This window comes from Aspergillus versicolor, assembly GCF_001890125.1.
Source record: "Aspergillus versicolor CBS 583.65 unplaced genomic scaffold ASPVEscaffold_13, whole genome shotgun sequence".
NCBI classification, from domain to species: Eukaryota; Fungi; Ascomycota; class Eurotiomycetes; order Eurotiales; family Aspergillaceae; genus Aspergillus; species Aspergillus versicolor.
The window spans coordinates 842,173-865,912 of NW_024467536.1; the positions used below are offsets into that span (position 1 = coordinate 842,173).

A 23,740-nucleotide genomic window follows, 5' to 3' on the forward strand; every position below is an offset into this window, starting at 1 on the left:
CTCATCCTATCAAAAATGCCGTGTCAAGCCAATGGCCGAGCTCGGATTTTATCTGCGGGTCATGACTGACACTGCGTAACACGGACGAGCCGGTACAGATCCGGATTCCACCGGGAGCAGAAGTCAAATCTATGAAAATGATTCTAGACCACCAATTGTGTCACAAACGGCCAGTGTCGGTCGCGAGCACAGATGACAGCCCCTACCGGAATATCGCCACAATATCTTAACAAAAGCGCGAGACATTCGCCTGCCCGACAGCTTCGAGTTGACCACCAGGAGAGAGAACATGGCAACTTCAGCTCTGTAACCAGAGGCCCCATGCGAACCAGGGACCAGAGCCCAGATAACAGGCCCCCCACAGAACTGTCGACCAGCCTAGACCGACTGGACTCACGCCCGCGAGCCACAAACCACTTCTTGTCAGGCACATGATATCATCCACTGCCGGTATATATCTAGCAATCGCCACGATATTCAGCTGCTTTCCTCATCGCAACTGGCTTAGCACAGTATCCCCGATCACAATGCCAGTCGATAATTACGGTGTCTGGAAAGGCCACCCAGTCGACTACATACTCACCGATCGGCAGGACTATCTCAACTCGCCACAATTCTCGCTAGTTTTCCATGACCGGGGGCTTAAAGGGGCAAAGCGCAACGACATCTCTGTCAATGGAAACAACGGTACCGCAGGACTGTTCCGGGCGGCGATAAACATCACATCCGGCGACTTGCACGACTCTAGGTTGGTCTACTGGGTAAATCACCGACTGGATCAGAACCCGATAGTCGATGAGCTATCCCGTCTCAAATTCGGCTTCACTGCACAAGATAGCAATGACCCGCAGGGACTCGGCTTGGACTACATCCGACACAGCCTGTTCAACAGCACTAATGGCAGGCTTCTACCGCACGACATCCCGGGCCAATTTGGTGATATCATTGACGTCATGGTACCGAGTATCAAGCAAGCAGTCGAAGAGGATGCAGAAGTCTACATCTTCGGCTCACGGTCTGAAACCGGGACCGAGATTCACAACATCCACATGAACCAGGGCAACGCATGCAAATTTCGCGCGGACGACGGTGTATTCAAGGACGGGGGCCTGATATTCCATTTCCGAAGCTCCGGCGAATGGCTCGGTATATTCCTCGCGTTTGCATCGCAGGCCGTGCACACGAATGATCAATCGGGTCATGCAATTTCCGGCGTTGGTTGGAGCGATATCCTCCGACCAGATATCATCGAGGATGCAGTGGTGATCCAGGAAGCGTACGTCAACCCGGCAGGTCCGGATGGGAGACGGAAATCAGTCACGTTGTCCAACCGGACGAACCGCGCGGTCCGACTGGAGTCATGGACTATCCGCAATGCGGCTGGGGATATACAGGAACTTCCCAAGGGTGCGGCGCTAAGGCCGAGAATTGACCGGCCGTTTGAGCTGGAGGATTGGGCGCTCTCAGATCGGGGAGATACCATCTTACTGCTGAATGAGCAGGGGTTGCGGGTAGATGGAGTCAGCTATAACTTGCGACAAGGAACAATGAAAGGGGGATCAATTGCCTTTACACGCTAGCGTTAAATTGTAGTTGTCGTTACAGGGAATTAAGAAGGTAAACATTCGAGATGGAAAAGCGTGTTTCGTGAATGTGCAAGATACTAGACTGCAATATAACTCAACAAGGATAGCTCAAGGGCCCATCCCAAAGACTGAGACTCCCAAACAACACGGGAGCTGCGTATTCAGGAATGCACTATGTAGCTCGTTAATCAAAGGTACACCCGCCCCGACCAGAGATTAAAGCTATTCAAAACACTTTCTCATCACGTTCATCCACTATTTCATCTAAAGTGTCTCCTACCCCTGTACTTGCCATTTGTCGCTCAGAAATTGAAGAGTTAGACATGGGGAGGGTGAGGAATGATGCGTGGTGACAGGAAAACGATCAGGAAGAAAAGTTGACGAGTCTGAGTTTGCCATTGGAGGCAGGAATTGGTTCCTTCCAGCTGTACCCTCTATATCGAAGAAACGGCGAGAATCCTAGCTTGTAGCTGGTCTCAGATTTTCAATTTCTTATCACGAGCGACTGTACTCCCCTAACACCAGAAACTCCGTAAGTACAAAAACACCTGGAACCAATCCCGACTCGATCCTGTTATTTCAAATACCCAAATCGGTAAAACGAACCCCCGGAGTACTTAGAACAGATGAAACCCATTGGTTTGCGGAAAGTGGATGGGAAGCGTAGGCTCAAAGCATAAATAGCATCCGCATCCACACGACGACTTGACCCGTACGAATACCAACTCAATCCCCACCGGTATATTCCTCCACACCAAGATGTTCCATACCCACCTGGACTCCACTCGACTGTGTCTGTTGGTTGAGTCGATCAATCCTGTCCTGGAGAGGACCAACATTATCCTCATCGACATGCCAAATGATTTTAATCCAACGTAGGGCTGACTTCAGACGTGTTGCCGTTTTCGAAAGGTGTCGAATCCACTGCTCCTCAACGTCGCCAAAATCAAAATGAAATGAACTCAATGGATGCTCCAGTGTGAAGGTATGGAGCTTCGGACCAAGCAAGAGATGCACATCTTCGTATGGGAATTCGCCTCCTGGCAGGAAAATAGCCTGCGGGTGAATACTGAACGTTTCCAGGCTCGTGAAGGCAGTTAAATCCAAAAGGCGCCCCCTGGTGCTGAGAGCCACCGTTCCAATCCGAATTGACCGTAGGGTCGTCTTGTGAATGGACAGCCAATGTCCCAGGGTGGGAAGGTCGGCAACGGGCTCGTTGTCTATCCCTCCAACAAAACGGAATCTAGTAAGTGTCTTCGGCCATTTAATAAATTGCTCCAAATCTCCAGCTCGTAGATTATCACACATCAACTTGAGAGACGTAAACGGCGCGGTCCGGTGCATCTGGGAGGTGTGTTAGCATGTTTGCTGGTAATATAATTGGGAAGTGAGGTATACAAACCACGGTTGTCAGTATGCTGCCCCCGTCATCGGTGTCTTGATACCGGGGATTCACCTCCCAAAGAGAAAGAACACGAAGGAACGGCATGCCATCAAGCTCGCTCATGATTTTCTGGAGATCCAGGACGGGAAGCGAGCATTGTAGTCGGAAGAGCTTGAGTCCACGCATGCGATGAAACGCCTCCAGAATCAATCGGCATAGCGCTCCTGGTTCTGCTCTCCCGTTATACAAGAAAGACAAATATTCCACCTTTGGCATAGCCCCTATGAGGCTCGCTATCCGAGGAAATTTATGATCGCACGACAAGCAGTGGGGAGTTGTATACAAACGGAGATATCTGCAATGCCTGAGCAACGACGGATTGGCTTGGTTGGTGAATTCTAGCTGTCGAAAGATGCGACCTCCAGAACATACACAGAAAGCGAGCTTTCTATAAAGTAAAGGCAACACGGCGGAATTGAAAGCACGACAGACAAGGGCAACATTGAGGAAGCTTTTCCTGGGCACTGAGCCGACAACGAGCATGAGAATCTCAGGGGGCAGCCGCAAGATGAGGGCCTTGCCAGGTGTTTCTGAAGCCATTGGAAGTGAATTGATAGCTGCTTACGGGTGAAAAGAGAGAAAGTGAAGGAGATGTGTTGGTGTTGAGATGTTTACAAGAAGCACCACATGATGAGGGAGTAACACATCGTCGTCAAAGAACTGAAATTGAAATCTATCGTTACCTATTATTATCCATTACAGATCAACAAACTCCCCCCGCAGGGCCTCGTCGCCCTTAATCCTGTCCAGGTAATCCCCGACCTTGTCAGTCATGACTCCCGTCTCGAAACCAAAGAACTTATATGCTGCCTTACCAGGCAGACTGTGTCCAAACCGCTTGATTGAAATGCCCGCATCCGCGTACCGCTCCCAGCCGTTTGGTGCATACGGCTCGATCACCACGGCGGGGATACCCTTGTGCCGTTGCAGAACGCTGCGCTTGTACTCGAGAGACTGCTGCTCGAAGATACGCTGGCAGGGGAAACTGACAACACGGGCGGTGATATCCTTCTTTTCCTTGAGCTCAGTGGCGACATCCAAAGCGAAGGACAGCTCGGCACCGACACCAATGAGTGTTACAGCTGCTGACTCGGCTTCCTCAAGGACATATGCTCCCTTTAGTACACCATCGCGACGGGTCTGCTTGAGTTGAGGGAGGGCGTGTCGGGATGTTGAGATAATGGTGGAAGACGTCTTTGCGTTGATGGCGGCGATCCAAGCACCTGCGGTTTCTTCACCATCTCCCGGACGGATGAAGAGGAGATTCGGCATCGCGCGATATAACGAGGCGAGTTCGATTGGCTGATGCGTTGGGCCATCTTCACCCATGCCGATGGAGTCGTGGGTTGCTGCGTGAATGACTTGGAGGTGTTGAAGAGCGCCCATACGGACAGCGGGGGCGGCGTAGAGGTAGAACATGAAGAAGGAAGAGGTGATCGGGATGAAGGTGTTGGGGTTGAAGGCGGCAAGACCGTTGGAAATTGCGGCCATGGCGTGTTCGCGGACACCATAGTGGATGTAACGACCGGAGTAGTCGCCATTGATGCCGCAGGTGGTGCGGAGGTCGGGCTGTTATTGTTAGCTTTAACTACATTGAGAAGGGACATCGGATATAAGAACGTACGTGTTGGAAGTCAACCTTGCCCTTCCAGATCATGTTGACTGACGGTGACAGATCGGCGGTACCAACCATGAACGAGTTGATAGACTGTGCGAGAGGGTTGAAAACCTGGCCGGACGATGCTCGCGATGCAGTCGGCTTGTCGGGGAATTCGGTGGGAATGCGCTCCTGCCAGTCGGCTGGCAATTCACCACGCACGCGACGCTGGAACTCACCACCCAACTCCGGGTGGGCTTCGGTGTACCGCTGAACGAGATCATTCCACTCCTTGACGAAGCCCTCGCCACGAGCAGGGAGGTCGGCGAAGAACTCGCGCACCGTATCGCCAATGACAAAGTGCTCCTCTGGATTAAAGCCGAGCTTGCGCTTCATATCGGCGACATCAGCAACGCCAAAGGCCGCACCGTGAGCAGCCGCCTGGCCTGCAACTTTGCTGTCGAGACCAATAACTGTGCGGACGTTGATGAAAGTGGGCTTCTCAGTGGAAGCGCGAGCCTTGGTCAACGCCTGGACCAGACCCTCAACGTCGTAGCAGCCATCCTCAACATCAATAACGTCCCATCCGCAGGCACGCATCTTGGCGTTGATATCTTCGGTATTGGTGAGATCAACGGAGCCGTCGCAAGTGATCTGGTTGTTGTCGTACATGATGGTCAGGTTGTTAAGTTTCCAGTGTCCAGCCAGAGAGATGGCCTCTAGAGCAACACCCTCCTGCAGACAGGCATCCCCAATCATACACCATGTGTGGTTGTTGACAACATCGTATCCGGGTCGGTTATATGTGGCCCCCAGGTTCTTCGAGGCCATCGCGAGGCCGACAGCGTTCGCGACACCCTGTCCAAGTGGGCCAGTAGTGACTTCGACGCCTTCATGTTCAATCTCGGGGTGGCCAGGGCACAGCGCATCGACGCGGTCAGAGTGGTATGACTTTAGCTGCTCAAACGTCATAGCCTTGTAACCTGTCAGGTGGAGCCAAGTGTACTGGAAGAGACAGGTGTGGCCGTTGGACAGCACAAAGCGATCGCGGTTGAAGAAGTCCGGAGTGTGCGGTGCGTATCGCATAATGTAGCGCCAAAGGGCGACTCCGATAGCTGCCATACCGATCGCACCCCTGTTCAGTTAGTCAAGTCCGTTTTTTCTCGATGTCAATCTACCTACCCAGGGTGTCCGCCACCAAACTGCTGGCACAGGTCGGCAATGAGGAGCCGGAAGGTCTTGAGCACAACATCATGCTTGCTACTTGAGCCGTTCACCAGAGAGGAAGCCATGATGGACAGGAATGATGCGAATCAGGATGAATCTGCGATTCTAAAAAGCACTGCGCCCGCGGAGGCGCCTTTATAACTGGCGATGGAGGCAGGATTTCCTAATCAGGTAACCAGAGGCACTGCTGTCCGAATGGGGAAATTTTGGGGCAAGCGCGCATTCACGTCCTGCAATTACACTCGGAGTCACTCCGGAGGCTCCAGTTGCCCTTTCCCTCTGGCTGTGCCTGTATATATTCTCGTGGCACTTCGTCTTTTTTCCACTCTCAGTAATTTTCCTCCCTCACACACCCCGCCATGTCGTTCCTCCCCAATCCCTCTCTCCAGGTCACGGCCGACCACCAGATCAAGCTCGTCGAGGCCCCTGTGCACGCCCCGGGCAAGGGAGAGGTTCTCCTTCACATCAAAGCCACCGGAGTCTGCGGGTCGGACCTTCACTTCTGGAAAACCGGTCGCATCGGCGAGCTCATCTTCCATGGCGACTGCATTATCGGTCATGAAGCAGCCGGTATTGTCCTGAAATGCGGCGAGGGCGTTACACATCTCCAGCCTGGTACGGCCTCCAAATTAAAACAAAGCTACACAGTACTAACGAATTCCAGGCGATCGCGTTGCCATTGAGCCTGGCGTCCCCTGCGAAAACTGCTTCCTTTGTGACGATGGCCGATACAACCTCTGCGAGGACGTCCAGTTCGCCGGTGTCTACCCTTACGCTGGAACGATCCAGCGCTACAAAGTCCACCCCGCCAAATGGCTACACAAGTATGCGCTCTCATAGTCTTTGTCTGGAGATACCAAGTGCTGACAATTACCAGGCTCCCATCGAACCTGTCCTACCTTGACGGCGCCCTCCTCGAACCCTTGAGCGTAGTCATGCGCGGTATCCAAGTCGCACACATCGAGCTCGGCCGCGGCGTCGTCGTCTGCGGAGCCGGGCCTATTGGCCTCATCGCAGCAGCCGCAGCACGCGCATCCGGCGCGCATCCGGTCGTCATCACAGATATCGACGAGAGCCGCCTCGCTTTCGCGAAGAAGTACATCCCCACCGCCACAACATACCAGATAAACCCAACACTGGACTCGGAGGGCAATGCCAAAGCCATCCGCGCACTCTTCGGGCCAGACGAGTACAGCGCCCCCGACCGGATTCTAGAATGCACAGGGGTCGAAAGCAGCGTGGTTACAGCAGCCTTCACGGCGCGCCGGGGAGGAGTTGTCGTTGTTATTGGTGTCGGGAAGGCAATTATGAACAACCTCCCGTTCATGCATCTCTCGCTTGCGGAGATCGATCTCAAGTTCATTAACCGCTACCGCGATACATGGCCGCCGGCGATCGCCTGTCTGGCAGGTGGAATCCTGGACTTGAAGCCCCTGGTGTCGCATACATTTCCGCTGGAACGAGCACACGAGGCGCTGGAACTGTGTGCTGACCGAGACCAGCCTAGCATTAAGGTTACGATTGTGGACGAGATTGACGCGACGATATGACAATAGCGATAGACACTAGATATAGATTTCAATCAATTACTTTTCAGATACATAACATCCTACTGAGGCTGAGAAGATCGACAGCGACCGACGTGGTTGTGGTTGACCCGCGAGATGTTTCTTTGTTGCAGAACAATATCAACACTCGCCCGACTGCGATTGTTCTCGCCCCAGTGTTCCAGCCCAGATACTTAACACACACCAGCCTGTAAATCCAGCAATCTTGGCTTTCAATGTATTAATAAATCCGGGGATCACAAGCGAGTGACCAGCCACCATCAACATGCCCCAAGTCGTTGTAGTGGGTGCCGGTCTCCACGGGCTTATCGTCGCAAAGACATACCTGCAGATCGTGGGTGCGTACAAGAGTGAAAAGACAGAACAAGACTATCAAGACGAGGACGATCTCTTGATTATTGACTCTGCGTCTGACATTGGCGGCACTTGGTCGCGCGACAGGCTGTACCCTAACCTCCTGAGCCAGAATTCTTACGGCAATTACGAGTTCAGCGACCTGCCTCTGCATGATGCCGTTCCGGATGATTCTGAACAGGAGGGCAATTCTAATTTTATTCCCGGGTGGAAAATTAATCGCTATTTGCATGTTTGGACTGAGAAGTGGGATTTGAAGCGGCGAGTTCGGTTGAATTGGAAGGTATGTTGGCTTTGAAGAATTATATATAGTGTCTGACCAGAACAGGTCAATCGTGTTTCTCGATTGCCCACGAAAAAATGGTCGTTAGATATCGCTGACCAGACAAAATCACCGTCTACGCCATTTACTGTTACGTGTGATAAGCTTATCCTTGCTACGGGTGTCACTTCTGAGCCCAATGTCCCCGACATCGCGCATACCGGAGACCGTCCTGTCCCCGCCGTTCACACCAGAGACGTTGGAAAATATTGTCGCGAAAACTTCAGATACCATCCAGTCCCACAAGTGCAGGAAGATCTCAAGAAAGAGGCACCATCGCCATCGTTCCCCAAATCAGTCGCTGTGTACGGGGGTGCCAAATCAGCCTTTGATCTTGTTCACCTCTTCGCCTCGCTCCACCGTAACAGCTCATCATTCAATATCGAGACACAGCCTGTCGAGCCAATTCAGGTGCACTGGATAATCAGCGATGGTGGGCGTGGTCCAGCATGGATGGTTCGACCTACCACTCAACTAGGAAAGAAGCAGGTTCCAAGCGATCAGCCTGGCTGTACCAGGATGGTGACGGTGATGAGTCCTTGCGTATATGAGATCCCAAAACGGATTACGTGGCCAAGTTCAAGCATGCTGCCTCGAATAGAGGGATCCTGGGTACGGCGGCTGCTCCATGGAAACCCCCTGGGCCGAGCGGCAATAGCCCATCTGTGGAAACAGGTGGACGCCGAGATTCACGCGTTCGCAAAATACGACTCGCACCCAAAGATGGACAAGTTGCGTCCAGCCATGAGGTAAGATAGCCCCAGAGCATTGTGGACCATAGGCTGACAGAACAGCGCAATCGATTGTACGTCGCCCGGTGGAATCGCCAACCACCCAGATCTCTGGGAGACAATCCGCGATTCAAATGTACACGTCCACCGATCAAGCATCACTCAAGTCTCGAGCAAGTTGCCAGATACGAGTATCGATCTCAGCGACGGGACTCATATTCCAGCCGTTGACCTGCTTGTCCACGCAACGGGTTGGAAGTTTGCCGTTCCAATTTCATTCGATCCTCCCGCTTTGGGTGCGCATCTCGGGCTGCCATGCGAAATAGAATCTGAGTATGACTGGGGGCCCATTGAGGGAGAGGTTGAGGCCAAGATGCGGTCCACCCTCGACGCCAGGCTCTTCAAGCACGCCGCACCCCCCACGCGTGGTACCTATCACCTCTTCCGACGCATCGCCTCGCCGTCGTTGATTGCAGAGGGAGACCGCTCGTTTGCAGCCATGGGGGCCCTTTACAACGGCGCAGTATCGATTGTAGCCGAAGTGCAGGCTATCTGGGCAGTGGCCTTCCTCACTGGCGGACTTGACGAGATCTGTGACGGGCCTCTTTCTAACCCACAGAAGGTGTTTCAAAGTGTGGCGGAGGACGTCGTGTGGAGCCGACTGATCGGCACGGCGCTGAACGTGGACACGCTTCCGGTAGGTCTCTAACTGCGATGTGTTTTTTGTGTTTATCGTATGCTGACGGTGTTGCACAGTACAACGACATGTTGATGCGCGACCTCGGGCTGAATCGGCACCGGGCAGGCGGAGGGTGGTGGAAAGAGCTGACTGCGGTGTATGGGCCACGGTCGTACGCAGGAATCGTCAACGAGTGGATGGAGATGCGGGCGGGGGGGAGAGAATAAAGACTGACACGATGGAGAGACCGATGGAGAAACCGGGGAGGAGGCGACGATGTGGTTAATGTTACTGCGAAGGACAACCAGAGTGGGGGAGTGGCTGCAATTGCCTGTTTGGGACGAGGAGGGGCGGGTGACGCGCGCGGTCATGTGGCCTCCACCGCCGATCTCTTCCTTTGCGGGCGCACCAGTCGCCTTCCTAATCGGGAGAGCATAACTCGCAGCCCTGAGTCGTTAAGTATTTTAAGTATTCGTGCCATGACTGCCTGGCAGGTCCAGACTCGATTGTTAAGCCAAATGGAGATGCTTTATTTCCAATGAGTCTAGCAGAGACTACAATGTAGTTGTTATACATGCAGTTCTTTGTATATGAGGGCATGCTAGTGAGCCTATAGCCGTGATATGTTTCTTTCCCCGTATACAGTCTTCATTGTATGGTTTACTTTTGAGTCCAGCCTTTCCTGCGTCGTTTCAAATAGCCGTGGCAATCCACTCTCCTTGAACTTGATTCCCTGGAGCACCATCCTGGCCAGGCCCTCCGCCGCAAGAAAGACCTGCGGCATGCCGTGTCCTGTGAAGCCGCCGATTACCCATTGATCTGTCTTCCCAGGGACTATTCCGACATGTGGCAGGCCGTCGGCAGAGTATCCCATAACTAGATATCAGTATATGTCAGTAGATGTAGTATAAAGATAGATAGCTAATACGGGACGTACTCCCAGTCCACACTCGGTCTGTATATGCATGGCTCGCCTCCCAGCCCACAAAATGCTTCTGCATGTAGTTATCAAAATACCGCACTGCAGAGTCAAGGACACGACTGTCATCGCTGACGTTGTACCAATTATCCGGGTTATCGATGAATGCCGGTCTCGCACCGCCAACGACAATGCTTCCATCGGGGCGAGGGATCAAGTAGTCGTAGTTCCAGCTGTTATGCCGGATAGTGTACGTCTTGGTTAATTGCTGACTGGGGGTATTGAAAGGCGGAGGGACAATGATTCGACTGCATGTTCCTCGTACGGGCACGATGCGGTCTTTGTACTGCGGGAGGATGGAGGAAGTGTAGGCATTGGTTGCTACTATGACTTTCTTTGCGGCGACAGTGCCTCTGTGAGTATGGACTGTGTAGCGATGGGTTGACGGTGACTGCGATTCCGTGATAGAAGTCACAGGTGTATGTGTTTGCAGGTTGACGCCACGCTGGACAGCCCTTTCCAGCAGATGCATGACCAGTTTATACGGCCATAGATGTCCTGCCTTGTAGGTGAAGCATGCAGCTGCCACTTTCATGCCCGAGAACTGTACCCATTAGCCACTACATGACCTGGTGAAACACAGGGTTGGGTACCTTTTCTGCCTCTGCAGGCCCGATGTATCTCGTCTTCTTCGTAGGCTCGCAGCCACTGGCAACTAACCGGTCATATCCGTCCTTGAGACTCTGGGCATGCGACGGATTAAGCTGGACGTCAATTGCATCAGTCACCGTCAGCTCGCAGTCAATCTTTTCCTCCTCAACCAAGTGCTGTATAGCATCGACATGCCGCGCCTCGAATTGCGCCACCTCGGTCGCTGCTTCAACTCCATACTCGGTCGCTAGACTCGCAATGCGATTATACGGGTCAGGCTTCAGATGGCCACCTACACTTACTCAGCATGGACTAAATATCTCAACCTTGCAGGCAACAGGTCTCACCGTTCCTCCCTGTTGCGCCTGAACAAGCCTGCCGGCCTTCCAAGATAACAATCTTGGGACGAGTCGAACTATCCGTTTGTTCTAGGATATGATGTGCTACAGAAGCACCAGCATACCCAGCGCCCACAATCACAATGTCACATTCTGCCGGGAGAGACTCAGTGGAGCGATGGTTGTCGAGATAGTGAGGCTCGGTTCGCCAGAAGGATGTAATCGAATTGGGCGCGAGCGACGGTGCTGACATGTTGGCTGGACGCTTATCTGTGCGGTCTGAAGCCAAGAATGATTGACCAAGGATAGAATATTGTTCTTTTATGTCACGGTGACTGTCGGACATTTCTCCGGTGGGAGTTGCCGCCGGGATGAAGCCGGCGGGAGCGCAGGATGTAGATACAGGTGGAGATGGTGGAGATATCACCGATAGTAACCGATGTTATTTCGTTATCTTGGTTATCTTGGCGATTTATTATCCTGCTGGGGTAGTATTATTGGAGTACTGGAGTACATTGGAGCACTATGTGCATTTGATATCAGGAGAGTTGGTACCACCCAGACTTGGTGGCTGTCATTGAACTATACTCATATGGAAGTCGATTCAATATAGGATTTAATCACTAGAACTAATTATGCGACGCCTGATGGGCAATGATCTTATCAGCCATGCCAGGCAGTGTCTCGTCAATAACATCCATATCCCCAAACAGCTCCGTCAACGGTTCCTTCTCCCAGACTGCCGAATACGCCCCTTTAAACCTGCACAATTTGAATTAGTAGGCTATTAGAGTGAGCTTGTAGAGAACATACCCAGCCCGCCTCGCCGCTGAGACATCCCACATATGCCCGGCCGCAAACCAAGGCACCCTGCCCCCATTCTCCGCAACCAACTTCTCCAGCAACGGCCGATAAGCCGCAGGATCAGGCTTTCCAACACCAGCAGAATCACACGAGAGCAGGTCCTCAGCCGGCATCTCAATGCCCGCTCGCGCAAAGTATCCACCAACCCGCTTGATATCCCCCGCGGTAAAGCACCAAACCCTAAACCCGGCATTGCGCAGCTTCTGCACACACTCCGCTGCACCAGGCCGCATCGTGAGGCCAGCGTACTGCTCCATGATATACGCAAGGTCCTGCTCTGATGCGAACTCGCGCGGCTCCGAGATCCCGGCCATCCAGAGCATGCGGTAGAACAGCGCGCGGAAGACGTCAGCGAAGACGGTGTATTTCCCTGACATGCTGAGATATGTGTATTCGCGCTCGGCGACTTCGATCCAGGTGTAGCCAAGCAGCGAGGGCTTGATTCCCTCGGCGCGTAGCCGTTCGCCGAGTTGGTGGTCTATCGCGGCGAAGAGGTGGTCGTAGCCGACGAGGGTGCCGACTACGTCGAAGACGACGGTTTTAGAGCTCATGGTAACGGTACGGTGTTAATTGTCAGTGTGTTATTGCAGGTAGGATAGAGAAGGGCAAGGCTGTTATCATATGTTGCAGGCCCCTCCCCCACTTCTCGATCCCGGCGGCAGTCGCAGATCAACCGGTGCAATGCCGGCGGATCTCTGCCGGCCCAGAAAGAGGGCTGATAGGATGGCAGAGATAGCAGTTGGAGACGATATAGAGAACATGGTCTCGTGAGACATCAGCATATGAAGGGCCTCCTCCCAGGTTGGTTGACCAGTATACTTCAACCTGACAATATACGAATCTGGCACCATGGGCGACCCTGTCAAGTCGGTCGGCCACGACATGGAACCAAAGGAAAACATGAATATACAATCCGATATCGAGCGTGTGGCTACGACGTCATCTGAGATCAAGGGCTCTGCGACAGCGATCCACCCTGACGATGTCGGATACCACCGCTCCCTCACCAGGCGGAAGGTGATGATGATGACCTTTGGGGCTGGTATTGGCACTGGACTCTGGGTTGGGACTGGACAGGCCTTATACTATGGTTTGTTTATCTATACTCGTGTTTACATTGATACTGATGAAGACAGCTGGTCCTGCTGGGCTCGCCATCACTTATACTCTGACAGCGTAAGTGTCAGGCCAAACTCACAGTACATTGCTAATAGATGGTTAGCATCATTGTATACGCCCAATACTCTTCAATCGGAGAAATGACTACGTACATGCCAGTCCATGGAGGCTTCATCCGCCAGTGCTCCGAGTTCGTGGATCCAGCATTTGGCTTTGCGATTGGTATCAACTTCTGGTTTGCCGTGAGTAGCCCTCCAATATTATTTATTGACTATGGCTCACTGCGAAGTGGGTGATGATCATCCCAGCAGAAATAACGGCAGCCGTGAGCGTCCTGCAGTTCTGGGAGCAGACAAACGCTCTCCCCTTGGCTGCGTATATAACCATCTTCCTCGCGGTCATGGCTTTTGCCAACATCTTCCACGTCCGGGTGTACGGGTACATCGAGTACTACATGTCGTTTATCAAATGTCTGGCCGTCGTCCTGATGATCTTCTTCATGTTCATAATGACATCTGGAGGCATCGCCGCCACCAATGGGCCCATCATCTTCCACTACTGGAAGTCGCCAGGGGCATTCCACAACGGGATCAAGGGGATTGCAAAGAGCTTCGTGCAAGCTGCGTTTAGCTTCGGTGGAGGTACCTACCCAGCCTTTTTTTCTGTCTATATTGCCAACCTACTCACATTCCAGGCGAGCATATCGCAGTCATAGCTGGCGAAGTCGCCGACCCCCGCCACACAATCAAGAAGACCGTCCGCCCTGTCTTCTGGCGCATGTTCACCTTCTTCGTCGTCAATATCTGGCTCGTCGGCATGTGCGTTCCCTACAACGACCCGGATCTCGTCAACGGTAGTGGAACCCTGGGCAGTCCGTTCGTCATTGCGCTCAAGCGCGCCGATGTCTGGGGCCTGGCGCATGCAATCAACGGGTTCATTTTCCTGAGTGTCATCAGCTGCGGCATTACCAGTGTGTATGTTGCCAGTCGCAGTCTCACGGCCCTGTCGGATCTGCATATCATCCATGGATTCTTTGGAAAGAAGGATAAGAGCGGGCGGCCGTTTGTCTCGATTGCGATCTGTTTGATCCTGGGTGGAGGGCTGTGCTACCTGAATGTTGATAGCACGGGGACCGTGGTCTATGGCTGGTTCTCGTCTTTGGTAGGCATTCTTTATATATATATATATAAATTCCGCATATTGGCTAATATCGTGTCCTGCAGGTCGCAATCGCTACGCTCTTCCAATGGGCCTCAATCTACATCGCGCATCTTCGCTTCCGACAGGGTCTGCGCGCCCAGGGGAAGAATCTCCGTGATCTACCGTTCAGGGGCCTCCTAACTCCCTATGCGCAGTACTTAAGCCTTACCATTGTCCTGTTTATATTCGGGTGCGAGTTCTACCTTGCCTGTTTCCCGTTCGGGGAGAAGGGGTCTGCGAAGAGCTTCTTCTCGACATATCTGGCGGCGCCGTTGTTCTTTTTCGATTACTTTGTTTACAAGGTGAGTAACGTCTATCTGTTTACCTTCGAGTGGGGGTATCTGGATACTGGAGTGGTGCTAATATGCTACAGTGGTGGTTCAAGACGAGGATTGTCAGGGCCCGCGAGATGGACTTCTCGCCGGCGATTATCTTCGACGAGCAGGATCGAATCAAGGAAATGAATCGAGGGGCAGAAATGGAGAATGAGAAGAGGACGCCGTGGCTGAAGCGTGTACAGTATGTGGTATTTGGCTAGAGCAGACAGAGATCATGATATCGTTATTCATAGCATTCATGCACGATTCGTCATTCACCCAGTCTGCAGGGGAGAAAAGACATTAGGGTCCATTACAAAACCTTCACTCGGCCAGGTATTGAGCAGATCCTGCACCTCGTTTCCCTCTCCCAGACGGGGCTCTGAGTTTAAGAATGACAGCGGGCTGAATGATGACAGTTCTAGGTCTGTTATGCCTCCGGGGTAGGTATCCTGCTTCATGGCATTGGTCCAGTGCTTGAATTGAGCGTATGCAGAGGTCTCATCTTGGAGCCTATGTTCATCACTTCCAGTCTCGTTCACGGCTAGAGAAGACTGTCTGATCGCTGCATCGAGTGACTGGAGGTAGGATATTTCAGACTCTGAAGAGCTACCCCCCGTCATGCGCCGGATCATGGCCATTCCCCTACTCAGTTCATCCTGGAACCGATTCAGTTTGCGCGAGTTCAGTCGTTCCGCGAGTATGACTAGTAGTGCAGCGCGGCATGAGCTGAACTCTGTATAGGATGCCCGGCAGAGACCGGTATTAGTGGATAATGATTGCAGAGTATCCAAAATATCGAGGGCGCTTTTGACACAGCCCTGCACTAGAAGCGTTCGAGGATCACTGTCTGCATTCTCTACCGGAGAATCTGTCCAGTCGCTGGCAAACATGAATGGGCGGCCCATGTAGACATATATCAGAAGGTATGTCATCTTCAGATGTGAATTCTGGCGGAACAGGGGACTGTCTGGCGTTGTATCGCGACACTCGATCGTCAAAGGGAGTGAATCCCACCACTGTCCGATATGCGTTCGTAGTTGGATGAGACGGTCGAGGTACTCGGGGATGAAGCGTTTCGGGCAGTTTCGAAGTAGAGTACTGCAAGGGATTAATAGACAGTCGTCAAGGGTCGCATTCACGTACAGTGTCTCAGATACTTCTCCCAGCCATGAGCTCAGCTTGATATAGGCCATCATATTGGAGTAGTTGGGCGACGAAAAGGACAGCGCATCAGATGGGAGGTCGGTGCTGATATCTGACTTTGCTATGGATGCTGGACGGCCATGAAAGATGCTTATTCTCCTATTGTCTGTTAATTACTGTTTCCACTCAATCCTCGATCTGACATACTTATCCAACGTGCATGCAGTCCAAAAGACTCGATTGCGCGTTTCAATAATCCTGGGATCGCATTCCCCTACGTATTTCCGATGCATGCCATTCTGTATGGCCATCTTGACTGCAATCCCCAGGTACGAGTAAGATAACCCTCCAGTCGACAGAGGCAGTGCGTAAAGTGCAAGCAGGAGAAAGGCCTGGACGCTCTCGTGGGATGCAACCAGCAGCACATCAGGTACCAACCGGCAGGCAATATGATACAACGAGAGCCCGACTGAGTCCTCTGAGCACAAATTCAGGTCTTCATTATCTTCCTGGCCCTCTTCCATGTGTGCGACCTGTGTTCCGACTGCGAGGACCGCAAAGAGTGAGCATACCCAGGGAATATCGCTGAGAGTGTACTCTGTCGATGCGGCGTAGCAGCGCTCAACCCGTTCCTGGATCCAGGATCGCTCCATGTAGAAGACGTTCACGGCGGCGTACTTGAAGAACATGCCAATGAGGAACTCGGTGATCGGTCGCGGAGGCAGGTGGTTCATTGCTTGGGAAACGAGGTGGATGGAGGACTGAAGCTGCGTTGGTCGCCAGTACTCCTTGACCTGCAGGAATCAGCATCAACATCGAAATTTATATTGGCACATATCGCACCCTGAACCGCTCTATCTGGCCGATCTTCCGGCGCAGCTTCTGCGAGAAATTCCAATGCGAAAACTCCCCCGAGTAGTCTGCCAACGTCAGCACCGCGTCCCCGTATCAGGATTCCAACTCACGCGCGATATCCTTCGACACAAACTGCACATCAAACGGCTCGTCCACGTTCGGTTCGTCTCCCTGCGACCTCCCTTCAAGTCTCGCGACAATGCGACCGACATTTTCCTCGTCCAGCGACACGTTTCCCAGGAAATGACGCACGATCCGCTCCAAGCCCTCTACTCGCGACGTGCTCTCTTGGCTGTCAGCACGAGCGGAATATCTTCGTGAAAGGACATTGCCACGGACGGTGCACGGCCGGCCAAGTCGTTGGCATCTCCAGCATGGAGGTCCGCCCTCGCATTTCTCCTTCTGTCGTCGACAGGTGTCGCATCTGCTGCTGTTAGGTTGCTCGAGCAGGGAGGGTGGGACTTACGCAAGAGAGGCACGCCGTCTGCTGGGACGAGCTGTATGATTACTTGCACTGCTCTGGTATGCTTCCATTGAGATCTGGTTGATTCTGGTTATGAATGACAGTCGGAGAGTCTGGGCTGGGACTCGTATCAATTTCTCCGCTATCAGTGAGGGGTCAGTCGGGGTAATTCTAACTTGTTCGGGCATAATCCGATTTCTTTATCTTGCTTTGTTTCATTATTATTCAGTGGAGAGTAGAATGCAGCTGTTCTTTATCTGTGCCCTAACTGCGGTATGGTTGACCCCAGAGTATGTATACAGACTGACCAGAACGCCGCCGTTGCAGACAGCTGATTCTACCGTTTAATGGCCGTTTAATGGCAATTGGCATTTAGATTGTCCATTCAGATTGTCAACCCTCAACGCCAGATACTAGAGTACGCCTGTCTGTCGTGCAGGGGCCTATCTGGGAGATCACAGTGACAGGTTCTCCGTGGATAACTATGCATTGACGGCGCATCAGCATAAGAGGCAGCATAAGCAGCACTGCACAATATGACAGCTCGGAAATAAAGAGCTCGTCAAGTCCGATACTATTATTGATGCGACGACGACCTCCTGCCCCAAGAGGTTTCCAGTTCGTCACCGTTCCAAGTTGGCACTGGCCCTCCACAGCGTTATTGGCCGTTGTCGGTGTCCATGCGAGGTTCCCCTGAGATGATTCTGGAAAAGAGCGTGGAGAGCGGCCCAAATGAGCTGCAGTCCATCCAATAATGATCCAATAATGCAATTGGATTCTTTCTCCACGGTGGGCGAGCCAAGAGCGTGGTGCTCCACGCCTTTTGGCAGTTCTTCACTCCTGCAGCTTACGAGCCAAAACATAGTCCACCATGCAGTGTAGAACCATCGCCAGTCCTGATAGATATCGATACTGTCCGGAGTCTACTCCGGTTCGTCAGCGATGGCACCACGCGGCGCCGTTGACAGCATCCTGCTGCTGGGTATCATGCAGCGCCACGCAGAGCAAGTGGATCCAGGAGACAAACTTGCAAGTTAATCTGGAGAACTCGTCTGATTCTGGCAAATCGGCATGGAGAATCAGCACCCCTGTATCAAAGTCTCCACAGTCTGTTGAGATAGCCCATTTTGCCGCGTCGACACGCCCCTTGGCAGGTAATCGTTCATGCTGCTCCGCGAGGCATGCGTCAGCGTCTCGTATGGAGAACGACGCTTTGATGCATGGAATCCATTTATCATAGTCTGCCTCCCTCGGCTGCTCGAGGGGTGCGTTGCTTTTCCTCTGCCCAGCCCTGATGTATTGCGCCTCGCCTCGCCGTTGCCTCGAGCACCGGCGTTTTCTCTTCTGGCCTGCGATTGCCAGTGCGATCGTGGGTCTTCTCTACCTGCTTTACGTTTTTCTGCTGCCCCAGCTGCTGCGATTCGATTTCCGCTTCGGATTGAGCTGGTACGACCTCGGCGCCCACGGGTTCGGTCCGTCAAGGGGCTATGTCTCCTTCGAAAATGAGTCGCCTGTCCTCGAGATTACAGAGCCCGAGGGCAGCGCTGGATGTGACTCGCGTTATACGTTTCTGGCACCGCGCGGGGACTCGGTCCCTCAGTCGGGGCCCATGATCCTCGACGCCCAGGGGGAGCTGGTGTGGATGAAGCATAACTGGGACACAACGCAGGACTTCAGAGTCCAGCAGTATCGTGGCGAGGACTTCCTGACCTACTGGGAGGGCGACCAGGTCGAGGGGAGAGGGTACGGGACGTGGTATATGGTGAGTTGGCCGTCATACCAGGTTTTGATACTGGACAGGTTCTAACAGACTCCCTACAGCTCGACTCTACGTATACGCCTCGCTACGTGATCAATCCGGTCGGAAACTACGGCGCTGACCTGCACGAATTCCACATCTCGACCGACGAGACAGCTCTGGTGACGATATACGACCCTACCCTGGCGGATTTGACCTCAATGGGCGGCCCCGAGATTGGCTGGATATACGATGGTTTATTCCAAGAAATCGACATTGCAACTGGCGATTTGATCTTCGAATGGCGAGCATCAGAGCATCTCGATATCAACATCACATACCACCCTCTAACGGCGTCGGCGGGCAATCGACGGGACTCTGCCTTTGATTACTTCCATATAAACAGCGTCGACAAGCATACGGACGGGAACTATCTCATCTCGGCGAGGCATTTCCATGCAGTTTTCTGCGTCTCCAAGGACACGGGCGAGATTCTCTGGACTCTTGGTGGCAAGGCAAACGACTTCCAGGACCTCTCCGACGGTAAAGCGACGGACTTCGCCTGGCAGCATGACGCTCGCTGGCATCCAGAGATAAACGCCCTGACCATCTTCGACAATACGGCCCATTCCGGTGACGACCCGAAGTCTGCGAGCCGGGGCATGGTCGTCTCCCTTGATATCCCTAACCGACAGGCAACTCTGCGCGGCGAGTATCACCATCCGTTTCACATCCAGACTGTCTCCCAGGGCAATGTGCAGCTTCTTAATGGCACCAACCATGTACTCGTTGCCTGGGGTCACAGTGCAGCATACAGCGAGTTCAGCGCGGACGGACAGTTGGAATGTAATGTGCACTTCGGGGCCTCCGCCTACTTCAATTTCGGGCGTGTTGTCTCGTACCGCGTGCTCAAGGGCGAGTGGACTGGGAATCCCCAGACTGAGCCTGACGCTGTAGTCTCTGGGGACATGATCTACGTGAGCTGGAACGGCGCAACCGAAGTCGCATCCTGGCGCCTTGAGACGATAGATTTCAGCATCAACAACACCATCACCGGCGAGCTGGACCTTGGCGGTGATGCTGTCACCATAGGAGAATACGCAAAGACGGGATTCGAGACCGAGATTCCCATTCCCAGCGACTTGGACAGTCCGATATTCCGTCTGGCAGCACTGGATGCGGATGGCAATGTTCTGGAGTTTACAGTCCCACTCCAAAGAGATTCTGATGAATCCTCCACTGATGATGTGCTCGATCTACACTATTTGATTGTAGGAATCGCCATTGTCGCCGGTATGTGTGGCCTGGTTGCTGCAGTGTACCGAATATGGCCTTCATGTCGGGGTCGTCGCCGTCGCAATGAATACCATCTGGTTCCAGTCCGTGAGCATGAGCGCAACGACGTTAACCGTGACCCTCACTGATTCTATTTACTTGATCTTTGGCAAGAGAATCCACATTGCAAGCATCTCTGGAGTCCTGGTGCGGCCTTCCTAATACGGAACGAGTGAGGCCTCTCCTTCCATTACCTTTCACTCTCACTCTTCATCCTCTGCAAATAGTCCGTCAACTACTCTTCAACAGAATTAATCCCTGTCGTGTCCTTACTGCTCGTCAGACGAATGCTCGTTGCACCGGCGGATGACCTACCTTATCACAACATGCAAACAACTGCGTCGGCGCAAATGGACCGGGAGGACCAGATGAGGCTTGCACGATGCCAATACCGTATGCTCCATATGAAGCACAGCGACTACGAACCAAGCGACTTCAGGAGTGGCCGGGTGTCGATTATGAAGAAGGTCATGGAGCTCTTCCCAAGCTTGGAACTGCCGGAGTACCTCCTCACCTTGGAGAGACTGGCGTACATGGAGCAGGGGAGGCATTTGCTCGAGGACCACGCTTATGAGTTCAAGCAGCTTGCATACACCCTCCCATCCAAGTATGAGTCGCTCACCGTGACCTGGTTCGTCCGCAGTGTGTCCGATCGGGCCTCGAGAAAGATCCTGAACGGGATACTTGCTGCATTTACCTGCACTGGGATGGATTGTAGTCTGGAGGATATTGTTCAGATAGCAATGGCTGTCGACGAGGTCGACATAGACAATCCCCAACCGAGGAACCCAACAGAACAGTCAGAAACCGACATCAAGCTGCTCATGGACGTGGTTGCTGTCCAGAAGATTATCATCGAGACCCTGGCGGACCGACTTTCTCAGCTACAGACGCCGACTGATGCACCAGTCGACGATATACAAGGCCTTGCCGATCAGCAACCCTATCAACCGCCGTCCGGGACACAGCCAGAGTGTCCAGCGCGTGCCCAGCAATAGACTTGGTGCTCAGGAGCACTACTTATTAGTGCGAGATGGGGCAGCAATTTCAAACTGATACGTTACGAGAATAACACCCTTCATTCATTTATCTCTTTTCATTCATTCGAGATATGTATGTACTGGACTCTATTGATATCATGATGTCGTGGGAAGGATTGGTATCGGTTGTCTAAACGTTGAAATATAACCACACTCATGAAGCTCAGTACTCAAGTGTCTGCTTGATGGCATCGTAGATTCCTGTTTCTAATTAGCGGAGTTGACATTTAGTAGGTACCGCGAATACTCACTCGCAACATCAGGGAGAATCAGCTTCTCGTACGTGAGACCGGTATGTGTGCTCCATCCTGCCACCCGCTTGACGGGAGCTTCCAGCCTCAAGAAGGCGCCTTCTTGGACAGTCGCCGCTACTTCAGCACCAACACCATAGTTTATCATACTCTCATGTACGACAATGGCCCTCCCCGTTTTCTTCACACTATCCAGTACCGTTTGCCGATCCCATGGGTATATCGTCCGCAGGTCGATCAGCTCCACGCTCGCACCCAGGGCCTTTTCGGCGGCCGCAATAGCTGCTGAGCAAAGATACAGCGGCTGACCATATGAGACGATCGTAACATCATTACCTGGTTTCACGACCTCCGCCTTGTTCAGAGGGATGGTGTAGTATTCGTTGGGGACGTGCTCGACAGCGGCACGGTAGAGCACCTTTGGTTCCATGAAGACAACAGGGTTTCCACTTTCAAAAATCGAAGAAAGCAAAAGACCCTTGGCTTGTGATGGTGAGCGTGGCACAACAACTTGGACGCCGGGGATATGCGCAAACAGCGCTTCTGGAGATTGTGAATGGTACCTGGAACAGACACAACATGGTTAGCTCAAGTCGCAATTCACATACATTCAAAGCGCTAACTCACAAAGCTCCATGTCCCACAGCACCGCACGGCATCCGAATTACCATTCCACCTGCATTCCCCCCGGTCGCTCCCTCGCGGTATCGAAACTTAGCCGCCTCGTTGACGATCTGGTCAAACGCGGGGAAGACGTAGTCTGCGAATTGGATCTCAGCAACGGGCTTCATTCCCTCTGCCGCAGCACCAATTGCAAATCCCACGATTCCTTGTTCCGTCAACGGCGTATTGAAGACCCTCTCTGAGCCGAATTCCGTCTGTAGGTCCATGGAGCACCGAAAGACGCCGCCAAAGGCAACGTCCTCACCGAAGAGCATGACCTTGTTGGATTTCGATAACGCAGTTCGGAGTGCGGCATTTATGGCCTGGTATAGGTTCATATACTTGGACGTGCTGGAAGGAGGGAGATCGAAGGCATTGGAAAGCGAGGAGGAGGAGTGGTGCAGCAGCGGCGTGGATTTGTAGTCGATGGGGAGGTTGAGACGAGTTGAAGGCGTTGGAGCGGTTGAGTAGCTCCGGCCGCAGAGGCGCGGGACACGGTGAGGTCGTAGAAGCGAAGCCATGGTGAGAATGGGAATAGAAGCAGGAATGGACGAGAGCGACGGTGTCTCTCTCTCCCTTTCTTCCTTTATTCCCCAGAGTCACAGTGAGTTCATGCGGGGAATGCCGCGGATAACCGAGATTCTGTTGCCTGACGGAGCTGGCAGAAACCAACACGTGCCTGCTGGGCTGCTGCCTTGGTGCCTTGCAAGTGTTTGTCTGCCGGCAGTACTCCGATTCATCTTTCACCCACAATTCTCCCACATCGGCCCTCAATTCCACGGATACCCATCTAATATCGCTCCATCCATTGGCTGTTTGTCAGTAAAGTGTAGCCCTCAATTGCGAGAACGGAGAATTAAGCAGCGACTCCTGCATCCTCGCGAATCGCTATATCGGATCTATCCGATGCTCCCCACAGTACATACTGCATCGACAAGACGGATTCAGGCCATCCTCACAGAAATCATGCTTGGAAAACAACGCTGTTGCTCATCAACTCGAATTGGAGGTTGAGATTTCTTGTGGTTTCGTTGCTGGATTTACGCGTCGGTGGAGACAACGCCAACAGGTTAAATATATTCCCACCTGCAAACCAAGGCATTCAACTTACTCCAAAGTGCTTCCAGGCTCTTCCGATGCCGCTTATCCGATCTTTCCCGTCGCCGCTCCACATTGAATTTAGATCCTCGTTTCGGCCTGCATCCATTGATCTTGTCAATCGAGATGCGAAACCGCCATCCTGAGATCGGAGCCATCCAGCATACATAACCTCGCGTGGCTCTTACACCCCAGATTTATGACGCAAGGCCCAGAATTCCCTTGCTTCACCAAT

At 52.8% G+C, this 23,740-nt stretch overlaps 11 protein-coding genes across 11 annotated transcripts; 6 read left to right on the forward strand and 5 right to left on the reverse strand.

The window, feature by feature from the left end:
- Positions 1-527: 527 nt before the first annotated feature.
- ASPVEDRAFT_33884 (uncharacterized protein) lies at positions 528-1,580 on the forward strand (the record flags this gene model as incomplete). The annotated part of the gene is made up of 1 exon (XM_040810795.1): positions 528-1,580. The coding sequence occupies one exon, from the start codon at positions 528-530 to the stop codon at positions 1,578-1,580; it is 1,053 nt and encodes a 350-aa protein (XP_040673443.1).
- Positions 1,581-2,312: 732 nt separating this feature from the next.
- On the reverse strand, positions 2,313-3,093 carry ASPVEDRAFT_88921 (uncharacterized protein; the record flags this gene model as incomplete). The annotated part of the gene is made up of 2 exons (XM_040818451.1): positions 2,313-2,930; positions 2,989-3,093. 2 exons carry the CDS (start codon positions 3,091-3,093, stop codon positions 2,313-2,315), a joined length of 723 nt encoding a protein of 240 aa, XP_040673444.1.
- A 579-nt stretch (positions 3,094-3,672) lies between these two features.
- ASPVEDRAFT_202649 (transketolase family protein) lies at positions 3,673-5,944 on the reverse strand. Its single transcript, XM_040809381.1, has 3 exons — positions 5,810-5,944; positions 4,655-5,762; positions 3,673-4,599 (listed from the first exon to the last, which is right to left on the reverse strand). Exons 1-3 carry the CDS (start codon positions 5,917-5,919, stop codon positions 3,727-3,729), a joined length of 2,091 nt encoding a protein of 696 aa, XP_040673445.1. The 5' UTR covers positions 5,920-5,944; the 3' UTR covers positions 3,673-3,726.
- A 269-nt stretch (positions 5,945-6,213) lies between these two features.
- ASPVEDRAFT_88923 (putative alcohol dehydrogenase) lies at positions 6,214-7,404 on the forward strand (the record flags this gene model as incomplete). The annotated part of the gene is made up of 3 exons (XM_040818452.1): positions 6,214-6,469; positions 6,519-6,678; positions 6,732-7,404. The coding sequence occupies 3 exons, from the start codon at positions 6,214-6,216 to the stop codon at positions 7,402-7,404; spliced, it is 1,089 nt and encodes a 362-aa protein (XP_040673446.1).
- A 283-nt stretch (positions 7,405-7,687) lies between these two features.
- On the forward strand, positions 7,688-9,735 carry ASPVEDRAFT_88924 (uncharacterized protein; the record flags this gene model as incomplete). Its single annotated transcript, XM_040818453.1, has 4 exons — positions 7,688-8,059; positions 8,105-8,847; positions 8,893-9,526; positions 9,586-9,735. 4 exons carry the CDS (start codon positions 7,688-7,690, stop codon positions 9,733-9,735), a joined length of 1,899 nt encoding a protein of 632 aa, XP_040673447.1.
- Positions 9,736-10,118: 383 nt separating this feature from the next.
- Positions 10,119-12,831, reverse strand: ASPVEDRAFT_56987 (uncharacterized protein; the record flags this gene model as incomplete). The annotated part of the gene is made up of 7 exons (XM_040815278.1): positions 10,119-10,384; positions 10,446-11,031; positions 11,081-11,370; positions 11,426-11,686; positions 11,747-11,751; positions 12,059-12,178; positions 12,230-12,831. The coding sequence occupies 7 exons, from the start codon at positions 12,829-12,831 to the stop codon at positions 10,119-10,121; spliced, it is 2,130 nt and encodes a 709-aa protein (XP_040673448.1).
- A 349-nt stretch (positions 12,832-13,180) lies between these two features.
- Positions 13,181-15,137, forward strand: ASPVEDRAFT_56988 (uncharacterized protein; the record flags this gene model as incomplete). The annotated part of the gene is made up of 7 exons (XM_040815279.1): positions 13,181-13,370; positions 13,417-13,456; positions 13,503-13,641; positions 13,689-14,040; positions 14,094-14,560; positions 14,623-14,901; positions 14,973-15,137. 7 exons carry the CDS (start codon positions 13,181-13,183, stop codon positions 15,135-15,137), a joined length of 1,632 nt encoding a protein of 543 aa, XP_040673449.1.
- On the reverse strand, positions 15,073-17,478 carry ASPVEDRAFT_202663 (Zn(II)2Cys6 transcription factor). The gene is made up of 6 exons (XM_040809382.1): positions 17,384-17,478; positions 17,028-17,341; positions 16,906-16,982; positions 16,270-16,856; positions 16,063-16,221; positions 15,073-16,017 (listed from the first exon to the last, which is right to left on the reverse strand). The coding sequence occupies exons 1-6, from the start codon at positions 17,449-17,451 to the stop codon at positions 15,192-15,194; spliced, it is 2,031 nt and encodes a 676-aa protein (XP_040673450.1). The 5' UTR covers positions 17,452-17,478; the 3' UTR covers positions 15,073-15,191.
- A 1,196-nt stretch (positions 17,479-18,674) lies between these two features.
- Positions 18,675-20,542, forward strand: ASPVEDRAFT_142200 (arylsulfotransferase family protein; the record flags this gene model as incomplete). Its single annotated transcript, XM_040807815.1, has 2 exons — positions 18,675-19,142; positions 19,202-20,542. 2 exons carry the CDS (start codon positions 18,675-18,677, stop codon positions 20,540-20,542), a joined length of 1,809 nt encoding a protein of 602 aa, XP_040673451.1.
- Positions 20,543-20,641: 99 nt separating this feature from the next.
- Positions 20,642-21,576, forward strand: ASPVEDRAFT_372746 (uncharacterized protein). The gene has a single exon (XM_040811434.1). The coding sequence runs from the start codon at positions 20,741-20,743 to the stop codon at positions 21,449-21,451; it is 711 nt and encodes a 236-aa protein (XP_040673452.1). The 5' UTR covers positions 20,642-20,740; the 3' UTR covers positions 21,452-21,576.
- Positions 21,577-21,656: 80 nt separating this feature from the next.
- Positions 21,657-22,928, reverse strand: ASPVEDRAFT_142486 (alpha-ketoacid dehydrogenase subunit beta; the record flags this gene model as incomplete). The annotated part of the gene is made up of 3 exons (XM_040807841.1): positions 21,657-21,694; positions 21,745-22,307; positions 22,372-22,928. 3 exons carry the CDS (start codon positions 22,926-22,928, stop codon positions 21,657-21,659), a joined length of 1,158 nt encoding a protein of 385 aa, XP_040673453.1.
- Between the last annotated feature and the right edge of the window lie 812 nt (positions 22,929-23,740).

Excerpts from the sequence above, each read along its gene's own strand:
- ASPVEDRAFT_202649 (XM_040809381.1), bottom strand. The coding sequence starts at position 5,919 with ATGGCTTCCTCTCTGGTGAACGGCTCAAGTAGCAAGCATGATGTTGTG. Across the intron at positions 5,763-5,809 it reads TTTGGTGGCGGACACCCTGG|GGGTGCGATCGGTATGGCAG; the intron begins GTAGGTAGATTG and ends CTAACTGAACAG. Across the intron at positions 4,600-4,654 it reads GCAAGGTTGACTTCCAACAC|CCCGACCTCCGCACCACCTG; the intron begins GTACGTTCTTAT and ends TAACAATAACAG.
- ASPVEDRAFT_372746 (XM_040811434.1), top strand. The coding sequence starts at position 20,741 with ATGCTCGTTGCACCGGCGGATGACCTACCTTATCACAACATGCAAACA.
- ASPVEDRAFT_202663 (XM_040809382.1), bottom strand. The coding sequence starts at position 17,451 with ATGGAAGCATACCAGAGCAGTGCAAGTAATCATACAGCTCGTCCCAGC. Across the intron at positions 16,983-17,027 it reads TGTGTCGAAGGATATCGCGC|ACTACTCGGGGGAGTTTTCG; the intron begins GTGAGTTGGAAT and ends TGACGTTGGCAG. Across the intron at positions 16,222-16,269 it reads ACTGCATGCACGTTGGATAA|GAGAATAAGCATCTTTCATG; the intron begins GTATGTCAGATC and ends AACAGACAATAG.